The 20,377-nt window shown below is 33.9% G+C and overlaps 1 protein-coding gene and 2 long non-coding RNA genes across 4 annotated transcripts; 1 reads left to right on the top strand and 2 right to left on the bottom strand.

Moving 5' to 3' along the window:
* Positions 1-1,706: 1,706 nt before the first annotated feature.
* LOC148275015 (uncharacterized) lies at positions 1,707-6,611 on the bottom strand. The gene is made up of 3 exons (XM_088236275.1): positions 6,488-6,611; positions 3,442-4,265; positions 1,707-2,775 (listed from the first exon to the last, which is right to left on the bottom strand). Exons 2-3 carry the CDS (start codon positions 4,202-4,204, stop codon positions 1,715-1,717), a joined length of 1,824 nt encoding a protein of 607 aa, XP_088092401.1. The 5' UTR covers positions 4,205-4,265; positions 6,488-6,611; the 3' UTR covers positions 1,707-1,714.
* A 2,578-nt stretch (positions 6,612-9,189) lies between these two features.
* Positions 9,190-12,184, top strand: LOC148275014 (uncharacterized). Of its 2 annotated transcripts, none has more exons than XR_015824135.1 (3): positions 9,190-9,407; positions 10,777-10,918; positions 11,923-12,184. It is a non-coding gene; the product is annotated as an uncharacterized LOC148275014 (long non-coding RNA). The 2 variants fall into 2 exon arrangements; XR_015824134.1 differs by having other exon boundaries at positions 9,193-9,407; positions 10,777-10,897.
* Positions 12,185-12,398: 214 nt separating this feature from the next.
* On the bottom strand, positions 12,399-15,754 carry LOC148275013 (uncharacterized). The gene is made up of 2 exons (XR_015824136.1): positions 15,429-15,754; positions 12,399-15,022 (listed from the first exon to the last, which is right to left on the bottom strand). It is a non-coding gene; the product is annotated as an uncharacterized LOC148275013 (long non-coding RNA).
* Positions 15,755-20,377: the final 4,623 nt, after the last annotated feature.

Raw genomic sequence — 20,377 nt, 5'->3', positions numbered from 1 at the left:
GGATGAAAGGCGATTTACTGGCGCCTCCAAACCCGAACCATCCAGCTAAGGAAAGGTAACCCCGACAGAAAAATCCACACGAGAAGGCAACGGAAAACCACTCTGGGCTGGTATTCCAAACGCGTTTACAGCGCGCTAAAATGCGTATTTAGTACGTAAAAACGCGCTATACGGCGCTATAATTTCGTTTGGAATACCAGCCTTGGTCATCTTTTCAGAGGAATTAAGTATCTAATAAGCAGTTTTCCTGACTGCGTAATACAAGAGCAGCGCAGGACCAAGATGCTTTCGCTGTAGTCTTTAGTACCTTTTTGTCTTATTCCATCCGTCGGAGAACATCATCGTTTCGGACTCTATTCACCCAGGAGATTTTTAATATCCTCCTGTAGCACCACATTTCAAAGGCTTCGATCTTTTTTGAAGTGTTTTGGGTGAGTGTCCACGTTTCGACGCCGTAAAACAGTACTGAGAAGACGTAACATCGAGCAATGCGCATTTGGAGGTCTAAATTAAAGTCTCTACTGCAAAGAAGTCACGCATCCTGAAAAAGAAGTCTCGCGCCATCTTTATTCTGACTTTTCAATTTATTTTATTTATTTAATTTCAATTTATTTCAAAAACGTTTATGTACATAACAAAAAAATTCAATGCATACATAAAACGAAAAAGTGAACACTAAAATTTAAATATACAAAAATGGTAAAAATACCCAGCAATTATAGAAAAAGAATGCAATCCTCTCTGAACTTTTTTTCACTAATATGAAAGATGTCAATATCCGAAGAGATACGGTTGAGTAAAGACATTGCTCTTCCTACTGGCATTACCATCGGCAGGTTGGTTCTGCAAGCAGGAAGATAAAACAGCTTAAGCTGTCTATGTCTAAGGTAGTCATTAGGAACATAAAGAAAAATACTCTTTGATCTCTTGCGAGTGATCCCATTTATCATTTAGCCAGCATCCTAAATATTTATATTGCTCAATAACCTGCGCTCCAAGTTTTAAATTCATTGTGAAAGTTTGTGGCTTTTTCCGAATAACCATACAATTAGTCTTGGAACGGAAAAGGCAATAAATTCTTATAAATGTTCGTTATCTCTGTAGTAATATGTCAATATTGACAGCTCCTCAGGAAGTTGCATTAGTTGATTACAAAAATTTGGGCAAACTCAACAACAACAAACCATCACGCCGTTTCCCCGTAGGGGTAGGCAGAGAGGATAGAACGCCATATCACTCTATCTTGGCATACAGACCTCGCTTCCTCTACATTCATACATCTTCTTATGCACGCACGCCGGTTATTCCTACTTTTGACATGTCCATCTTCAAGTATTTGATGGACTTGATCGTGCCATGTCTTTCTCGGTCTTCCTCGTTTTCTGCATCCATCAACATTTGCATCGTAGATCCTTTTAGTCGTTCTTTCGCTGTCCATTCGCTCTACATGTCCAAACCAACGCAGCACCCCTTTCTTAATTCTGTCAAAAATGCATGTCTCAGCCTTACACACTTCACGGATCTCGACATTTGTGCACCTATCATACATCGTTTTACCACACATTCGCCTGAGGGATCGCATTTCGACAGCATTCAACCTACTTTCATCATAATTTTTTCAATTCCATACTTCGCTCCCATACATTAGAGTTGGAACTAGAACTCCGTTGTGAACTATAATAATAATATATATAATAAACATTCAATAAATAATCTAAATCATTTTTATTAATTTAACAGTCAACACTTTCTCACCAATGTGCTTTGACGAATGATAAATTAAATCACTCTTTTTGGTACACTTGTATTTACAATCGGAGCAGGAGAATATTTTTTGGCCAGTATGAATAAACATATGTGATTTTAAAGTACTTCTCACTGAACATTTGTATTTGCATTCTGAGCATGAGAATGGTTTTTCACCGGTATGGGTTAACATGTGTGATTTTAATGTACTTTTCTGAGAACATTTATACCGGCAACTTAAACACGAGAATGGTTTTTCTCCGGTATGCGTTAACATGTGTGATTTTAAGTGACATTTTTGTGAACATTTAAATTGGCATTCTGAGCACGAGAATGGTTTCTCACCGGTATGTGTCAACATATGTTTTTTCAAATTACATTTTAGTGAACATTTAAATTGGCATTCTGAGCATGACACTGGTTTCTCACCGGTATGAGTTAACCGGTGTGATTTCAACGTATCTTTCCGAGAACATTTAAATTGGCATTCTGAGCACGAGAAAGGTTTCTCGCCAGTATGAGTTAATAAGTGTAATATTAAAGTACTTTTCAATGAACACTTATATTTGCATTCTGAGCATGAGAATGGTTTTTCACCGGTATGTGTTAACATGTGTGAATTTAATGTCCCTTTCTGAGAACATTTATACTGGCACCTTGAACATGAGAATGGTTTTTCTCCGGTATGCGTTAACATGTGTGATTTCAAGTAACTCATTTGTGAAAACTTGAATTGGCACTTTGAGCATGAAAACGGTTTCTCACCAGCATGAGTAAACAAATGCCTTTTTAAATTTCGCTTATAAGAAAATTCTAATTCACACTCTGGGCATGAGAATATTTTTTTAACAGTATGCGTTACCATATGTGATTTCAAGTTACTTTTTTGTGAACATTTAAATTGGCACTCTGAGCAAAAATATGGTTTCTCACCGGTATGACTGACCACGTGCAATACCAATTTACTCTTTTTTAGACATTTATATGGACACTTTGAACAGTCAAAATATTTCTTCCTTTCTAGTAAACCTGGAACAATAAACATGAATAATATATTGACGCACATCAAATTTTATAAAAATTTAAAGAAAAATGAAAAAGGATAAAAAGGTCAAGAATTTTCATAATCTTTTGAAATTTTACAACACTGCTAAACAGCTCCGTTCCTTAGAAAAGAAAACAAATCGACTTTTATGAAGGTGCGGTAAACATAATTTAAAAATAAAGTTTTGTACGTTAAATTAAACAAGATTGTGGTCCCTTGGCTAGTGTTTCGGACTCATGGATCAGAGGTCCGATGTTAGAACCCCACTCCATCACAACGTGATTCACTTTTCTATAAGAATTCGTATAAAATGATATCCAATTTTAAAATGTTTAGCACGAATAATAACACTCTGCCGCCACCTCAATCACGCAATTACTTATCAGCAATTACCCAAGAGGAGTTTACGTCTTCTGCTTACCATCATCCATAGTCCACAGACGTATTTAAGATAAGATAGAGTGGAAGGAAGTATCACTTATTGATTGATTTGGTGTTTATTTTGTATAACCCTACATTTAAACTGCCCTAACAAGGCGAAACAATTGTCACGAAATTTTCGTTTTTATGTTTGTAAAAATAAAATACAGTGTTCAGTAGACTCAAGTCAGTGTTTGATTTCTTTTACTTTAAGTTTAAGTTTTACTTACTTGGGGCAATATCATTGTAACGAGAGGAATCCAAACATTTTTGTTTGAGTTCAGGATAATCAATATCAATTTTTGTGTAGATAATTGTATCACAGATTATCTTAGGCTGGTCAGCACTGGCCCCCGCTTCAGCCTTGACGGTAGCAAGATCTGGAGCTTTGCCTTCCCCAGTATGTATAATATCTCCTTGTACATCGCCAGTTCCCGGTTCAGCCTTCACGGTCCCAACCCATGGCTCCTCGCCTTTCCCAGTACGGAGAATATCTCTTTCTACATCAGTAACAACATCTGGCTCCTCGCCTTTCCCAGTACGGAGAATATCTCCTTCTACATCGGTAACAACATCTGGCTCCTCGCCTTTCACAGTACGGAGAATATCTCCTTCTACATCGTCAGTTCCCGGTTCAGCCTTCACGGTAACAACACCTGGCTCCCCGCATTTCCCAGTACGGAGAACATCTCCTTCTACACCGGTAACAACATTTGGCTCCTCGCCTTTCCCAGTACGGAGAATATCTCCTTCTACATCGCCAGTTCCCGGTTCAGCCTTCACGGTAACAACACCTGGCTCCCCGCATTTCCCAGTACGGAGAACATCTCCTTCTACACCGGTAACAACATTTGGCTCCTCGCCTTTTCCAGTACGGAGAATATCTCCTTCTACATCGGTAGCAAACCCTGGCTCCTTGCCTTTCCCAGTACGGAGAATATCTCTTTCTACATCGCCAGTTCTCGGTTCAGCTTTAACTGGAGCGATTTCCATTATTTCTGTGTCGAGAAAGGACACAAAAAAATTAATCTTTAATTAATCTGAAGAATATGTTCTGGAAATAAAAAAAATATTTATCGTATCATGTTAAAAATAAAATAATAAATGTTGAAAGCAAGAATGAAATATTCGTTACATTTGAAATTGACGAATTGCGTTACATAATATGATGTTATTCGATGCTGGAAAAATACGTAATTTTTATAGTAATTTATCACTTAACATACTTTTTAAGATTCATCATTCTGCTTAAAGGCAGTTGATTTCCACATTCTTAACTTATTTTGAAACAATATTTGTTGTCTTTCTAAATCGTTGTAGGTAAATTCTGTAAATGCCTAGGCATCAATATTCTCTACAACTTCATCTCTGTTAAAACTATCAAAATATAGATATCAATTCCAACAAGGAAAAATACAGACATACCCCAAAATGATTTGGCATAGTCGAAATTGTGCTAAAGAGGTCTATAAACGGCGCAGTTGTTGATAAGTTACGGCAGTCACCGAATACGTATTGTAAATTGAAACAGAAAAAAAGGAGATTAGATGTAATTTTTCGGTTGTACTAACATCAAACATCGCGCCAATGAGAGAAATTCCGACTAACATCCCTAACAAGTAACATAATATTGTCCCACTGTGATTTCCATAACATTCATGCAATCGCTGATTGTTTTTCTCGAAATTTGCGAAACCCCAGGTACGCCTTAAGAAACCTTTAAAGATAAGTTAGCCCTAGTTCGTAAACCAGGAAGTAAGACGAGGAAGAGATGAACTTGCTTCTTTTATCCTTTTATCAGCTCTTACGTCCAAACCAAACAGCCGAAGAAACATTACGAATAAAAAGAAGAGGATTTCATCTATGATAAACAAATAAATAGTATCCACATACTAACACACTTTCTGTGATTATTTGTCAAGCAATAACCAAATTATATTTATACCACTGGTATTTTTTTCCGCGGGAGAGTTAGATTTTTAGTGATAGAGCGCAACAGTGTAATTTCTATATAAACTCACAGAATATTTTTCAGTCTACACTCACTTAGAAGGTTGCAAAAATTCTTACCCATTAATACTAAATGCACCCTTGTACAAGCATTACTACAACCCATTCTATATTACGCTGATGTCCATGACTGATTTAAGCTGTGAGCAACTCGATAAACTTGAACGACTTTAGAATACATGAATAAGGTACATTTTCGGTCTTGGAAATATGTCCACATTTCTGATTATCGTAGGCAATTAAAATGGCTCAAAATTAGACAGCAGAGAAACTATCACTCCCTCTCACTTCTATTTAATGCATTTCATAATCCTAACGCTCCTATATACCTACGTGAAAAATTTCAACGCTTATCAGTTCATGGTTTACCTCTTCGTTCTAATTTTCAAGGCACTCTCTTAATACCCATCCACAATTCCTCTCTCAATATAGTGTCCATGCGGCTCGACTGTGGAATCATTTCCCATCCACCATCGAAGATGTTACTACATTATCTCTGTTTAAAACATGCCTGAAGAAACATCTCTTTTTTCTTCCTTAAACTCTCCTCCTTTCCTCTTTCCACTTTTTTACATTTTCCCATTGAGTTATAGTTTTGATTTAAGGTAATTTATAAACAAATACGTTCATTTCTATTTTTATATATCTTTAGCTATTTAATCTATTACTCTTATTTTATTGGTTGGTTAGAAGAAATTGCCATTTGGCAATAAACCCGTCAATGTAAAAATAACATTATTTACAAAAAGTTAAATGAATCAATTTCTCCCATTAATATTTTGTCAATGATACTAATATTTTGTTTCTAATAAATTTAAGGCGTCGCGGTTTATTTGCAACAGTTAGCGTTTATTAAATATAAAATACAGTACCAATTTTTTTTCCAACATAAAATAGAGGTGGTTATTCTGTAATATTCACTTATGTTCTGTCCCCATTTCAAAACAAATATATTTGTATATATTATAAAATAGGAAATTAAAAGTTAATTGACACGAGAGTGAGTTTATTGACCTTATTTGGAACCGTCAGTCAAAATTGATTCTTGTCAAAATCTATATAATGCCTAGACTAATTAAATCAACAGTTTAATAGTGAGAAAATAATCATCCAATGCACGTCTTAATTAAACGAGAAGTAGTAGTATTATCATTGCACACGCAATAAATAAATATTTATTTTCTTAAAATTTCAAACATGTTTCTCTCAAAATGATGAATCTTAAGATGAGTCGCTTTGGTCGCGCATCAGCGAATTGTTACTTACTTTTTACGGAGATTCGTATTTGAAAACTTCTTTTGATCGCCAGATTATTTTGTATTTTATATATTATTTACGCACGCAACGGAGACATTCACTGCTCATAGGGCTTGACATAAGAACCACAGATAAAATCGTATAAAATGTAATGTATAGACAATCCACAAACAATCGTAGAAATTACGGCTAGAAGTTATTTTTGAGACAATTAGTTTTTTTTAAATTTTTTAAATGCTGAATTATAAAACAAGTCCCACACACATATTTTTATGTGTACTCTCATAATAATATTGTATGTTTAGTTCGATTTATACAAAATCAGTATTCTTGACGCGGGTCGTTTCACACAATCTGTCACGGAAATGTGCTCCTCGTAACGAGCTCGGGCCATGGGCCAGGAAGCAGAGCATAATGTTTTGGCAAAAAGTACCTGTTTAGCACCATGCAAATGAATTGATAAAAGGGTTCTCGCAAAGGTTACCTTCAACCTAATGAAGGTCAGCAGAAATCAAGTGAAAGTTATCATTAGAGCCCGCACAGGGTACTGCAGATTGAATAGTCGATATGCTATGATCGATCGACTATCGCCGACTGTTACCTGGTAGTAATAATATATTGATTCTTTAGCACCCCTTTTGAATGAAAAAACATTACTTTATCTATCCTCGCCTCTGTTGTATACACCATGATTTTGTCTGACACACGTTTTGTATATCCGAATTATGTTTCCAATAATTATGTGTTTATTGTACCATACGACATTTCTTAGGCATCCAGATGTTTACTAACTGAGGTGAATATGTTCTCATCATCACTATGGCAACATTATTTGCATGGCATGTGATGTAAATGACCTTTTCACAACTTTTTTATTCTTAGAAGCGTTTGTTTTATACAGTGGTGCCTCACACAACGAACTTAATTCGTTCCAGGAGCAAGTTCGTTATGCGAAAAGTTCGTTATGTGAAACGCGTTTTCCCATAACAATACATGTTAAAAAAAATAATTCGTTCTGTAGCATAAAATATGGTAAGATGACATAAAAAAAAGATAAATTTTTTGTTATTATTTTTATTTAGATACATCTAAAAACATAATGAAAAAAACACACATTTTTTAATTTTAAGAAATAATCGAATCTTGCACATCTTCATCCATTTTCCGCTTTTTGGCCGATGGTGCAGTGAAAAACCTGTCCAAAGTCGTTTGTTTCTCTCTTTTCTTCAACATCTGCCGGAAATAACGGACAAGAGTATCGGAGTACAGGTCGTTGATCCTGTTTGCTTCAGCGGAATCCGGAGAGTGGGCATTGGTAAACTCCTGAACTGCTTTCCATTTGACCAGGATGTTCTTGATGTCAGCAGTTGGAATTGGTTGATTGTTTGATTGTTGCTCCTCGTTATCAGATGACGCTTCCCTTTGAGCATTGTCCTGTTGTTGGGCCAGAAGTGTTTGGAGCTCTTCAGTTGTCAGCTCTTCTTTGTGTTCCTCAATAAGCTCCTCTACATCCTCTTCCTCTACCTGTAATTCCAACCTTTGGGCCACTGTGATGATGTCCTTCACCACTTCTGTGTCATCAACTACTGCTTCTTCCTGAATCCACGAAGGCACAAGCATCTTCCAAGCAGAAATGAGGGTCTTTTGTGACACTTCTTCCCAGGCCTTCTGTATAAGTCGTATTGCCAAAAGGATATCAAATTTCTCCTTCCAAAACATTCGGATAGTCATATTGTCTCCACCAAACTCGCATTCTTCAAACACCTTATTAAAGAGGGCTCTAGTGTAGAGTTTTTTAAGATCGGGCGACTTCGTTGTAATGATGAACGATTGCTGCGACACGTGCGTAAGTTAAGCGTACTGCTCAGTGACTAACGACTGCCTGCGCGGAAGGATGCAATAAATCGGCAGTGATCGTGTGAAGTGGGCGACTTCGTTGTGTGAAGCGAAGTTCGTTGTGTGAAGCGAAGTTCGTTGTATGAATCGTGAAATGAACGAAAAGGAAGTTCGTTGTGTGCAGCGTTCGCTGTGCGAGGCGTTCGTTATGCGAGGCACCACTGTATATTCATTCTGCTTTTGTAAGAAAAGATTTTTGGCATTTACATTGTTGTGCTATATTTAGTGATAAAGGTGCTAAACTTGCTTTGTTTCCTTGTTGTTCTCAATATGAGTTATTTTCTAAATGCTAATATTATTCATGTCCCAAATTGAGTTGTAACTCCTGCAGTGGTATTCTGATCACTCTCGACACCCACGAGATGATCTCGACTTTCGGACGAGAATATAACGTGGTGTAATTTAGGGATTTTTATTTTTTGAACGCGGTTAAACTTGGTATTCTATATGGCAATTCTGATGATTACATGTCAAATTACGTAAATGAATTCGAACACATAAAACCAAAAATAATGATTCTCAATAGAAACATTATTGTGACCTTAAGAATGACCCAAAATACTTAATTATGTTGAATTTACCAAACCTCAATCGTTATTTCTCGTTATTTAGACGGTTTTATAATTGACGTTTCATAGTTCGATATCTACCCGCAACAGCGTGAGTGGCGAAAATGAGAAAAAATACTCGTGCGCATGCGTCACTGACGAGATGAATATACCTATTACAAAATATAACGCTTTTGCTATCCTGATGAAAATTTATAACGTTTGCCATGTGGGGTATTTATTTTTTCTACACGCCAAACTGTACTTTTTATATTGCAACAATTCAAAACATAAACAAACATACAGTGACAGTTCAACTACTTTTGTAAATGATAAGTATGCCCCGGATCTACATGTCCTTAGGGATTTTGTTTATTTTTATAGAACCTCTGTGAAATACCTACTGTACTCTATAGAAACTTGCATACGAACCACAGCGTCCCTAAATGTACATCTTGCGCGACAACAGGAATCATCATTTGAAGGTATGTTTATCTAATTCGGTATTTTAATCAAACTTATATATTGTGTACGGTTTAAACCTACCTTACGAGTTTTTTCTCAAGTTGTTAATCATTATAATATTTATAAATTGTAAAAGGTTAAGAATAAGCTAGTGTTAGTAAAAAATAAACAAACCACCAAGCCGTTTTCCCCGGGACGGCCAGAGGATATACAACACACATGCGTTTGCAGTCATACAAAATCTCATGCATGTGTGCTGATTTTTTCAACTTTTGAAGTATTACCATATCCGCAGTGGTACTGCAATACCGCTACTGCGAACTTTTAGTTTTAATTGTTGATATTCGTAATGTAAATAATTATTATGTATGTAAATACATATCGTTTCAGCGGTATTTTCGTTTGGTTAAAATCGCAAGTAATATATTAACAGCTTTTATGTTCCCATTTATTTTTTTTTTGATAATTAGGCTTCCCGCCCACTAGGCAGCCTGGCTGCCGCAGTCAAAATTTTGCGCAGCCAGTTAAAGCAGCCAGCCTGACGGCCAGTCCAAATAAAATGGATGTGGAAGATGTTTTTGTTTACATTTTATCTCGTAAGAAACGCAAACCAAAAAGAAGATATTGAATTCATCCTTTACTTGAAAGGGTTCATTTCAAAATTATTTTATGGATCTTCTGTATCGAAAGTCATTGCAAATTCGTTTCATAAAATACTTCTGGCTGCTACGACAAGTGCGTGGAGACTGAGGCAGTCACATACATTTGCTTTGTCTCGTTCTGGCTGCAGTGCACGTCAAACGCGTTCTAATGGCTGCCGCAGCCAGGAATTCTTGGCTATTATTAGTGGTTTAGTGGTGGTATTTCAATTTGATTTATTCATATAGAACATCTTAATTCACACATATAGAAATAATGAAAATAAAAAGGTAAAATTAGGTTATTTATAAAAATAACACAGGTATACATAATATCCAGAAAATAATATTTTAAAAAAGTAAGAGAATCTTGTAACGACAAACTCCCTCGGAGACGTGAAAAATTACAAATGTTTATTAAGAAACAATGAAAGACAATTGGACATGCATACACATAAGATATTTAATTTCGCTAAACCCATCACCCTTTATAATAGCTCACAGCATGTGTTATAAAAAGGATACAATATTATTAAGGTTATTGTAATATAATATAATTTATGTTATGAATAGTGGTGTTTAAATATACCTTTGTACTAAAACAAATATTATATCAATATTAATAATAATAGTAGTAAATAGTAAGCTCTATAAATGTCTAGACTTTTAATGATATTATCTTCTAAAAAAAATCTCATTCTCTTTTAGAACATCTGTAAATAATTTAACCTTTATAAGTGTATTTTTTCAGATTATATTAAACCAGGAAAGCGGATCCTTCGAAGGGACGATATCGATTGGCTATTTAAATTTATGCTGTAATGGAATATATGGATATCAAACTATAGGATATATTCGTCATCTGCTTGGAGGTGGGACACGTTGTTTATTAAGTAATTCAAGTTTTTTGTGCACTCTTGAAAATTCTCATTTTAAATTGTAATTTACTAAAAAATGAAAGATAAGTGGTACTTAAATTCACAAATCTGAAATAATCAGTAGCAAGATTCGTCGCTACACCTTTTGACTGATATCTTTATTATAAAGATAAATCTAAATAAAAAAGGATACAATACTTCAGTTATTATTATATAAATTGTAATATATGTATTTTTATAGTTAAGATACCAGTCTGGGTATTAAAGATGTTGTAAAAACAATGAAATATCACTACCTACACAGTTATTATACATTTGTATATTTAAATATCAATCATCATTTATTTCCATATTAAACTATTTATTAGATTTGCTTTAAATAATACCCAATTTGTTATTTTTTCAAATGTTTTTTTATTACCAAACAGATTAAGAGCCAAAGTACATAAGAATTTTTAAAAAATAAAGTAAGTACTATTAAAATATCTTGTATTAGTTTAAAATTCATATTATATTAAATATTTTCTCTACAGCTCACGTTGGCATGTCCTAACAAAAGGAAATTTGGAAAATACAAAGTTATACCATTACATATGACATCGCTTATATCATTTTGAATATTTAGAATTAATCAGCTTACACATATTCGAATTGCAATATCATAATCACAATACCTACAGACAACTTTAAAAATATTACCTTTACTGCATAATAATTTGCTCTGAGAAATAAAACATATAAATCACAAAATATAGCCTTCAAAGTTTTCTTTTTAAAAGGTTTAACAATATGCGGAATAATTAAGGTGTTTGATTTTTGCGTGTACCGATGAACTTTAGTACAATATACAAAAATATGTATATTGGCAGGTTTATTGCAATACCTGATGAATAACTTCCAACTAACCTAAATAAGATATATTTTACCATTTTAAGTGCTTATTTTAGTATGTCATTTTGTAATAAATGTAATTAAAAATGTATTGTAAATTATATAATTTTTTGTTTTTTTATTTTTAGCAAAGAGGAAATATCGAATGTTGCAATTTGGTGTCAATTTTTAACACCTTTATGATCATCTGAGAAAATGGGAGTAAATATGTGGCAGAGCAGAAAAGCGGACTACAGAAATGAGTCTACAACAACTTCATCAAACACTCAAACCTTTTCTCACAAATGTAGAGCATTAGCTAAATTCTAGTTAGTTTTTTGTAGTTTTTTTTTATTATTTTATACCTAAAAACTTATAAACTACAGTGCAAGTACTGTTATTGAAAAAATATTTTGGTGTTTTAGTTTCCTTTTCACACGTAATTAAAATATAGTCATATCTCACACATAAATATTTAAACACATATTCTAAATATAAGGAACCTTAATGTGATCACTTTCACCGGGAGAAATAAGGGCTCTGGCCAAGAATTGTATTTACTTTAGTTTTAGTTAGTTAGTTTTACGAAAACAGTACATTTGAAATTATTTTTATTTATATTACCTTTTGTTACAAGAAAATGTATTCTCACATCCTCTCAAAGCGTTTGCTTATCATGCAAGAGGTCTCAGGTTCAGTTCCTGACATGGTAGACATGAAATATTTATTTTAAAAGGTGATTTTACAGTACAATATTTCATAGTCCCTTGACTGGCACCCCAAGCGAACGATTGATCATTTTTTCTTTAAGTAACAAAAAGATCAAGATACGCTGCGATTGGTGTACCAATGCAGTGCCCTATGCAATTAGGTGCGGAATTGAAATGATGATGATGATTACCTGCATTTATTTATTCTACGGTATAAAAATTCACTATATATTTTTTTAAAAGAGATTTGTGTTCTTATGATTTACTTAAACATTTAATTTTGAGGGCCATTTTCGACGAGTTGTAAATAACTCTCTATTAGAAAATAGGAATCAAGTTGGGATGGAATGGGATTCTAACCACGGACCTTTGAGCCGTGAGTCCATGACGATAGTCATAGGATCACAACCCGATTTAACTCAATTGATTCACAGTTTACATATTAATGTACTGATTTTTTTTAGGCTGTTGCCGTGTTATGCCATAATAATAAGCATAGGGGAAAAAATCTAGTGAAATTAAAATAACAATATTAAAGTCCAAATAAAATGTTATATACACATAAAAATTATAAAAAGTTACAAAAATTAAATTTAGTCGATTAAAAAAAAGTTTTTTTTTTTAACTTTATTAATTATTTGTGCATGTTGTATTCACATTTAATTCATGAAAAATTTCTAAACATAACAAATTGTGATATACCAATTTATTGTATTGTTCATTATTTGTAAGCCATAAAAAATAAAATAAAAACAATCTTAAATGTTAATATGCATATTCAACATAACATTTAAAAAAAAAATAATACAGACTTTATGGATATGGTACCATAGTGAAAATAAATAAAACAATGTTATGAGTACGTCCAAATACTTGCGGACTGGCTGGATTTCCTCCCTAGGGAGAAATAATTTAATAAAATTCAATTTGTTGCAACAGAGAGGGAAAACATTTTTGAGAAGGGAATATGGAAGTCTAGGCATTTACAGAGCTTATGACCTGTCATTCATATCATCCGGCTGAAATCACCTACTAGGCAACACCTAAAAAAACAATTTTCCAATTCTTATACTTCTTCTTTTACCAGTTAGTTAATTCAACAATGTTTTGAGTATGTCCAAATTTTGCGGACTGACTGGATTTCCTACCTAGGGAGTTATTCCAATCTAAATTTGTTGCTGGATGGATGAATCTCACCCACATGATAAAGGTTTCAGCTCTTTTACTTCACAAAAGTCAACAGATGGAAGAGTTGAGGAAATTTGGATGTTTAAACACAATAAGTAAAGTGGCCGCTTAAACCAGCCAATGACAGGTCATAAGCCCTGTAAATGCCCATACTTCCATATTCCCTTCTCAAAAATGTTTTCCCTCTCTGTTGCAACAAATTTAGAATAAATTGATTAAATATATTATGCTCTATTATTCCTTTATGGCAACCAACAATGAACTCAAACTCTGGGTAACATAATATTGCATACCCTTTGTCCGTGTCCAAGCTGACAAAGGAAACAGACCTGTTTGAAAAATGAAAGCAGAGCCCTGGACGAGCGTTTTCGGCTTTACTGCAACTCTTATGTAAATTCTGGAAAAGGAAATTGGGTAGAGATATGTCTGCCTTGTAAGGTAGTAGTCGGAGCGTTCGCCGACCGTGCTTGAGGTCTCAAGTTCGATTCCTGGCAGGATCAACAGAAAATATTTATTCTTGAGGTTCACTGCAATGTTTCAGTCCCTGGAATAGCACCTGAAGTGTAAGATTGATCACCTTACCTTCATGTAACTGATGATGAAATATGCTGCATTTGATGCGCCACACGGTGAGGATAGGGAAATGATGAGATACCTTACACAACCTTAATGAAAATAATTAGTTACTTTATATTTTGGTTTGACACCTTTTAGTAATTGAGAATGTCAGAAGAGTAAGTATATTTCAACAATATGGGATCAAACAAACAGATCTTGCACAGGTTCATTTTGTACTCACACATTCAGAGATTGTGACATCAAATCTGAAAATAAGGATTTAAAATTTATATGCATTTTGATTTGATATTTAAACCTTACAGCTACAATTGTAATTTGAGCAAAAATTGTTCTTGCATGTAATTGTTCTTCCTTACATTAACTGCGTATTTCATTTACCAGTTGTTGCAATTAAGCATTCATTTGACAGAGGTTGTGAGTGATATTCAATTAACTCATTAACATCTTCATTGTTGAAGTCCTATACTATATCATCTGTGATAGTTTCCAGAGTTTCTTCAAAATTCATAAAATCCATCGTTTGCGGGCATAATTGTTTACAGGAACCTTTCATTTTTTATTTCAGCCCACAAGTATCCAATATTGCTTATTGCGTTCCATATATTATAATTCTACTGAAATTGTCTTAATGTAGGCACACCTTCCTTGTCAGTTTCCTTAATGACCTGATTCATTATTTTCCTCATAACATATTATCTTAACATAGTTATCACTAGTTAGCCGAGGGAGCACCTGCATGCAAGCGAATAATTTTAGCATTATTGATAAAAATCTGTAAAAAACATAATTTATTTAAATGTGTGAAATAGTGAATTACGCAAAAGTAGAAAGTACAAAAGCCGACCGTATGTCTTTGGGAATACTAAATAATCAATCAATGCATCGTCTTGTCATTCAATTAGCTTCAATATGGCAATCTTTAGGAACCTTTATAGCATGATTAAGATGCATTAAATGTGTATCCCGAGTTTCGTACGATAATGTATGTATATATATAAATTAATAATTAATATAAATTAGAAACGAATTTAGTGTTGAAATATAATCAACACCGACTGACATACTCAAACTGTGCCAGATCTGGATCGAGGAAAAAAGACCTCAAATCGATCTGACTAATATTTTGACAGTATATGACGTGTTTTAATTGATTCAATGTATTAATTACGAGTACTTACCTGTATTAACTCCGTTATTTTTGACAAAGACTAAAAATGTCCAGACAAATTTAAAAAAACTTACGAACCTCCAATTTATGAGCACAAATGGATTTGTCGTAATTTGTATAATGGCGTCTTTTGAGTTTTTACAGATGACGCAATATATTTAATTGTCAATTTAGTAGCTCACAATAAAAAATAAACATACATTTTTAAAAACAAAACATCTCGCGGGTCGCATGTTTGACGTTTGCCAGATTTACAAGGTTAGTTTATTCGTATGCTGTGCGCATGCGTGGTTTTAACGATACCTATTACGAGATTCGTTCAGGATACCAAAATGATTTTAACGAGGTAGAGAGGCCCACGAGAGTGGTTCAGAATACCACCCCTGGGAATCTAATTCAACGTATTATACTTATAAAATACTTTGTGTTTTACGATTTATAAATAAAAAAAAAAACAAAAAAACATCATATTACATTGCCTCACCCAGGGGTGGGCTGCCAATTTTTTTACAAGGGGCTCGCAGTGGAAGATGTTTGAGAGAGGGGTTCGTAAAATGGGCGGAGGGGGAAGGGAAGGGTGTATCATTTTGTTCCAACTATTCAAAACACTAATACATAATAATTAAAAATTCTTAATATGCACATTAAACGACAAAATATAGATATGACTTTTTTATGGTAGAAAATTATTTAATTCAAGAAATCAAATATTTCATATAAGTTGTAAATGTACGTACTTAGCTCAAATTTCAAGAGTGAAGTATTTCAAGATTGGCGCAGAAATTTTATGTTGATCAAAAATGTTTTTCTGTATTATGACAAAAACGATTTAAAGAATAAGTAAGAAGAGTAAAAGAGTCAGTAAGCATCGTCCTTTGGTGAATAAATGCGCAAATAATAACCGTCTTTTGGTGATTAAATGCGTAAATAAACACCGTCTATTGGTGATTAAAGTTGTAATTGTTGTGTTAAAGTTGAAAATAAAGTTGGTAGGTCAATGCGTAAATAAACACTGTCGTAGGGAGATGAAATGCGTAAATAAACACCGACTTTTGGTGATGAAAGTCGTAATGAAACACAGTCTTTCGGTAAATTAATGCATAAACAAACACCGTCTTTTGGTGAATAAACTCGTGAAAAAACGTCGTCTGAGGGCGATTAAATTTGTAAAATAACATCGTGTTCGTGATTAAATGTTCGGTGATTAAATGCGGGAAAAGAAGGTCGACATTAGGTGTTTAAATATGTAAAATAACATCGTGTTATGGTGATAAAATAAGGAAACGAAACTCCTGTTTTGGTGATTAAGAGAAAAAAAAACATCATCTTCCGGTGATTAAATGCGGTAAAAAAAGGTCATCAAAGGGTGATTAAATTTGTAGAACAACTTCGTGTTATGGTGACCAAATAAGTAAATGCAACTCGTGTTTTGGTTATTAAAAGAGTCAGTAAGCATCGTCCTTTGGTTAATAAATGCGTAAATAATAACTGTCTTAAGGTGATTAAATGCGTAAATAAACATCGTTTTTCGGTAGGTAAATGCGTAAATAAACACTGTCGTAGGGAGATTAAATGCGTAAATAAACACCGTCTTTCGGTAAATTAATGCATAAACAAACACCGTCTGTTGGTGAATAAACTCGTAAAAAAGTTCGTCATTGAGCGATTAAATATGTAAAATAACATCGTGTTATGGTGACTAAATAAGTAAATGCAACTCGTGTTTTGTTGATTAAAAGAGACAATAAACATCATCTTTCGGTGATTTAGACAGAAATAAAACATCGTCTTTCGGTGATTAAATGCGGGAAAAGAAGGTCGACATTAGGTGTTTAAATATTTAAAATAACATCGTGTTATGGTGATAAAATGAGGAAACGAAACTCCTGTTTTGGTGATTAATAGAGAAAAAAACATTATCTTTCGGTGATTAAATGCGGTAAAAGAAGGTCATCATTGGGTGATTAAATTTGTAGAATAACGTCGTGTTATGGTGACGAAATAAGTAAGTGCAATTCGTGTTTTGGTTATAAAAAGAGTCAGTAAGCATCGTCCTTTGGTGAATAAATGCGTAAATAATAACCGTCTTAAGGTGATTAAATGCGTAAATAAACATCGTTTTTCGGTAGGTAAATGCGTAAATAAACACTGTCGTAGGGAGATTAAATGCGTAAATAAACACCCTCTTTCGGTAAATTAATGCATAAATAAACACCGTCTTTTGGTGATTAAAGTTGTCAATAAAAATTGTCTTTCGGTGAGTAATTGCGTAAATAAACAACGTCTTTCGGTAGGTAAATGCGTAAATAAACACTGTCGTAGGGAGATTAAATGCGTAAATAAACACCGACTTTTAGTGATGAAAGTCGTAATGAAACACAGTCTTTCGGTAAATTAATGCATAAACAAACACCGTCTTTTGGTGATTAAACTCGTGAAAAAACGTCGTCTTAGGGTGATTAAATTTGTAAAATAACATCGTGTTATGGTGACCAAATAAGTAAATGCAACTCGTGTTTTGGTTATAAAAAGAGTCAGTAAGCATCGTCCTTTGGTGGATAAATGCGTAAATAATAACCGTCTTAAGGTGATTAAATGCGTTAATAAACACCGTATTTTGGTGATTAAAGTTGTTAACAAAAACCGTCTTTCGGTGAGCACCAATTAACACCAACTTTTGTTGATCTAAGTCGTAATAAAACACCGTGTTTCGGAAAAATAATGCATAAACAAACACCGTCTTTTGGTGAATGAAACTCGTAAAAAAACGTCGTCTTAGGGCGATTAAATTTGTAAAATAACATCGTGTTATGGTGACCAAATAAGTAAATGCAACTCGTGTTTTGGTTATTAAAAGAGTCAGTAAGCATCGTCCTTTGGTGAATAAATGCGTAAATAATAACCGTCTTAAGGTGATTCAATGCGTAAATAAACATCGTTTTTCGGTAGGTAAATGCGTAAATAAACACTGTCGTAGGGAGATTAAATGCGTAAATAAACACCGTCTTTCGGTAAATTAATGCATAAACAAACATCGTCTTTCGGTGATTAAATGCGGGAAAAGAAGGTCATCATTGGGTGATAAAATTTGTAGAATAACTTCGTGTTATGGCGACCAAATAAGTAAATGCAACTCGTGTTTTGGTAATTAATAGAGTCAGTAAGCATCGTCCTTTGGTGGATAAATGCGTAAATAATAACCGTCTTAAGGTGATTCAATGCGTAAATACACACCGTCTTTTGGTGATTAAAGTTGTCAATAAAAATCGTCTTTCGGTGAGTTAATGCGTGAATAAACAACGTCTTTCGGTAGGTAAATGCGTAAATAAACACTGTCGTAGGGAGATAAAATGCGTAAATAAACACCGACTTTTGGTGATGAAAGTCGTAATGAAACACAGTCTTTCGGTAAATTAATGCATAAACAAACACCGTCTTTTGGTGAATAAACTCGTGAAAAAACGTCGTCTTAGGGTGATTTAATTTGTAAAATAACATCGTGTTATGGCGACCAAATAAGTAAATGCAACTCGTGTTTTGGTAATTAAAAGAGTCAGTAAGCATCGTCCTTTGGTGGATAAATGCGTAAATAATAACCGTCTTAAGGTGATTAAATGCGTAAATACACACCGTCTTTCGGTAGGTAAATGCGTAAATAAACACTGTCGTAGGGAGATTAAATGCGTAAATAAACACCGACTTTTGGTGATAAAAGTCGTAATAAAACGCCGTCCTTCAGTTAATTAATGCATAAACAAACACCGTCTTTTGGTGAATAAACTCGTTAAAAAACGTCGTCTGATGGCAATTAAATTTGTAAAATAACATCGTCATATAGTGATTAAATAAGGAAACGAAACTCCGGTTTTGGTGATTAAGAAAGAAAAAAACGTTGTCTTTGGGTGAATCAATATGTAAAATAACATCGTGTTATGGTGACCAAAAAAGTAAATGCAACTCGTGTTTTGGTTATAAAAAGAGTCAGTAAGCATCGTCCTTTGGTGGATAAATGCGCAAATAATAACCGTCTTTTGGTGATTTAAGTTGTCAATAAAAATCGTTTTTCGGTGAGCACCAATTAACACCGACTTTTGTTGATCTAAGTCGTAATGAAACACAGTCTTTCGGTAAATTAATGCATAAACAAACACCGTCTTTTGGTGAATAAACTCGTGAAAAAACGTCGTCTTAGGGTGATTTAATTTGTAAAATAACATCGTGTTATGGCGACCAAATAAGTAAATGCAACTCGTGTTTTGGTAATTAAAAGAGTCAGTAAGCATCGTCCTTTGGTGGATAAATGCGTAAATAATAACCGTCTTAAGGTGATTAAATGCGTAAATACACACCGTCTTTCGGTAGGTAAATGCGTAAATAAACACTGTCGTAGGGAGATTAAATGCGTAAATAAACACCGACTTTTGGTGATAAAAGTCGTAATAAAACGCCGTCCTTCAGTTAATAATTGCATAAACAAACACCGTCTTTTGGTGAATAAACTCGTTAAAAAACGTCGTCTGATGGCAATTAAATTTGTAAAATAACATCGTCATATGGTGATTAAATAAGGAAACGAAACTCCGGTTTTGGTGATTAAGAAAGAAAAAAACGTTGTCTTTGGGTGAATCAATATGTAAAATAACATCGTGTTATGGTGACCAAAAAAGTAAATGCAACTCGTGTTTTGGTTATAAAAAGAGTCAGTAAGCATCGTCCTTTGGTGAATAAATGCGTAAATAATAACCGTCTTAAGGTGATTCAATGCGTAAATAAACATCGTTTTTCGGTAGGTAAATGCGTAAATAAACACTGTCGTAGGGAGATTAAATGCGTAAATAAACACCGTCTTTCGGTAAATTAATGCATAAACAAACATCGTCTTTCGGTGATTAAATGCGGGAAAAGAAGGTCATCATTGGGTGATAAAATTTGTAGAATAACTTCGTGTTATGGCGACCA

The sequence above is a fragment of the Micrasema longulum genome, unplaced genomic scaffold (assembly GCF_059751315.1).
Source record: "Micrasema longulum isolate JH-2025_06_02 unplaced genomic scaffold, ASM5975131v1 h1tg001529l, whole genome shotgun sequence".
NCBI lineage: Eukaryota > Metazoa > Arthropoda > Insecta > Trichoptera > Brachycentridae > Micrasema > Micrasema longulum.
The sequence above is the reverse complement of the archived record's forward strand: the minus strand, read 5'-3'. Positions and strand labels throughout refer to the sequence as shown.

Excerpts from the sequence above, each read along its gene's own strand:
- LOC148275015 (XM_088236275.1), bottom strand. The coding sequence starts at position 4,204 with ATGGAAATCGCTCCAGTTAAAGCTGAACCGAGAACTGGCGATGTAGAA. Across the intron at positions 2,776-3,441 it reads TTACAATGATATTGCCCCAA|GTTTACTAGAAAGGAAGAAA; the intron begins GTAAGTAAAACT and ends TTATTGTTCCAG.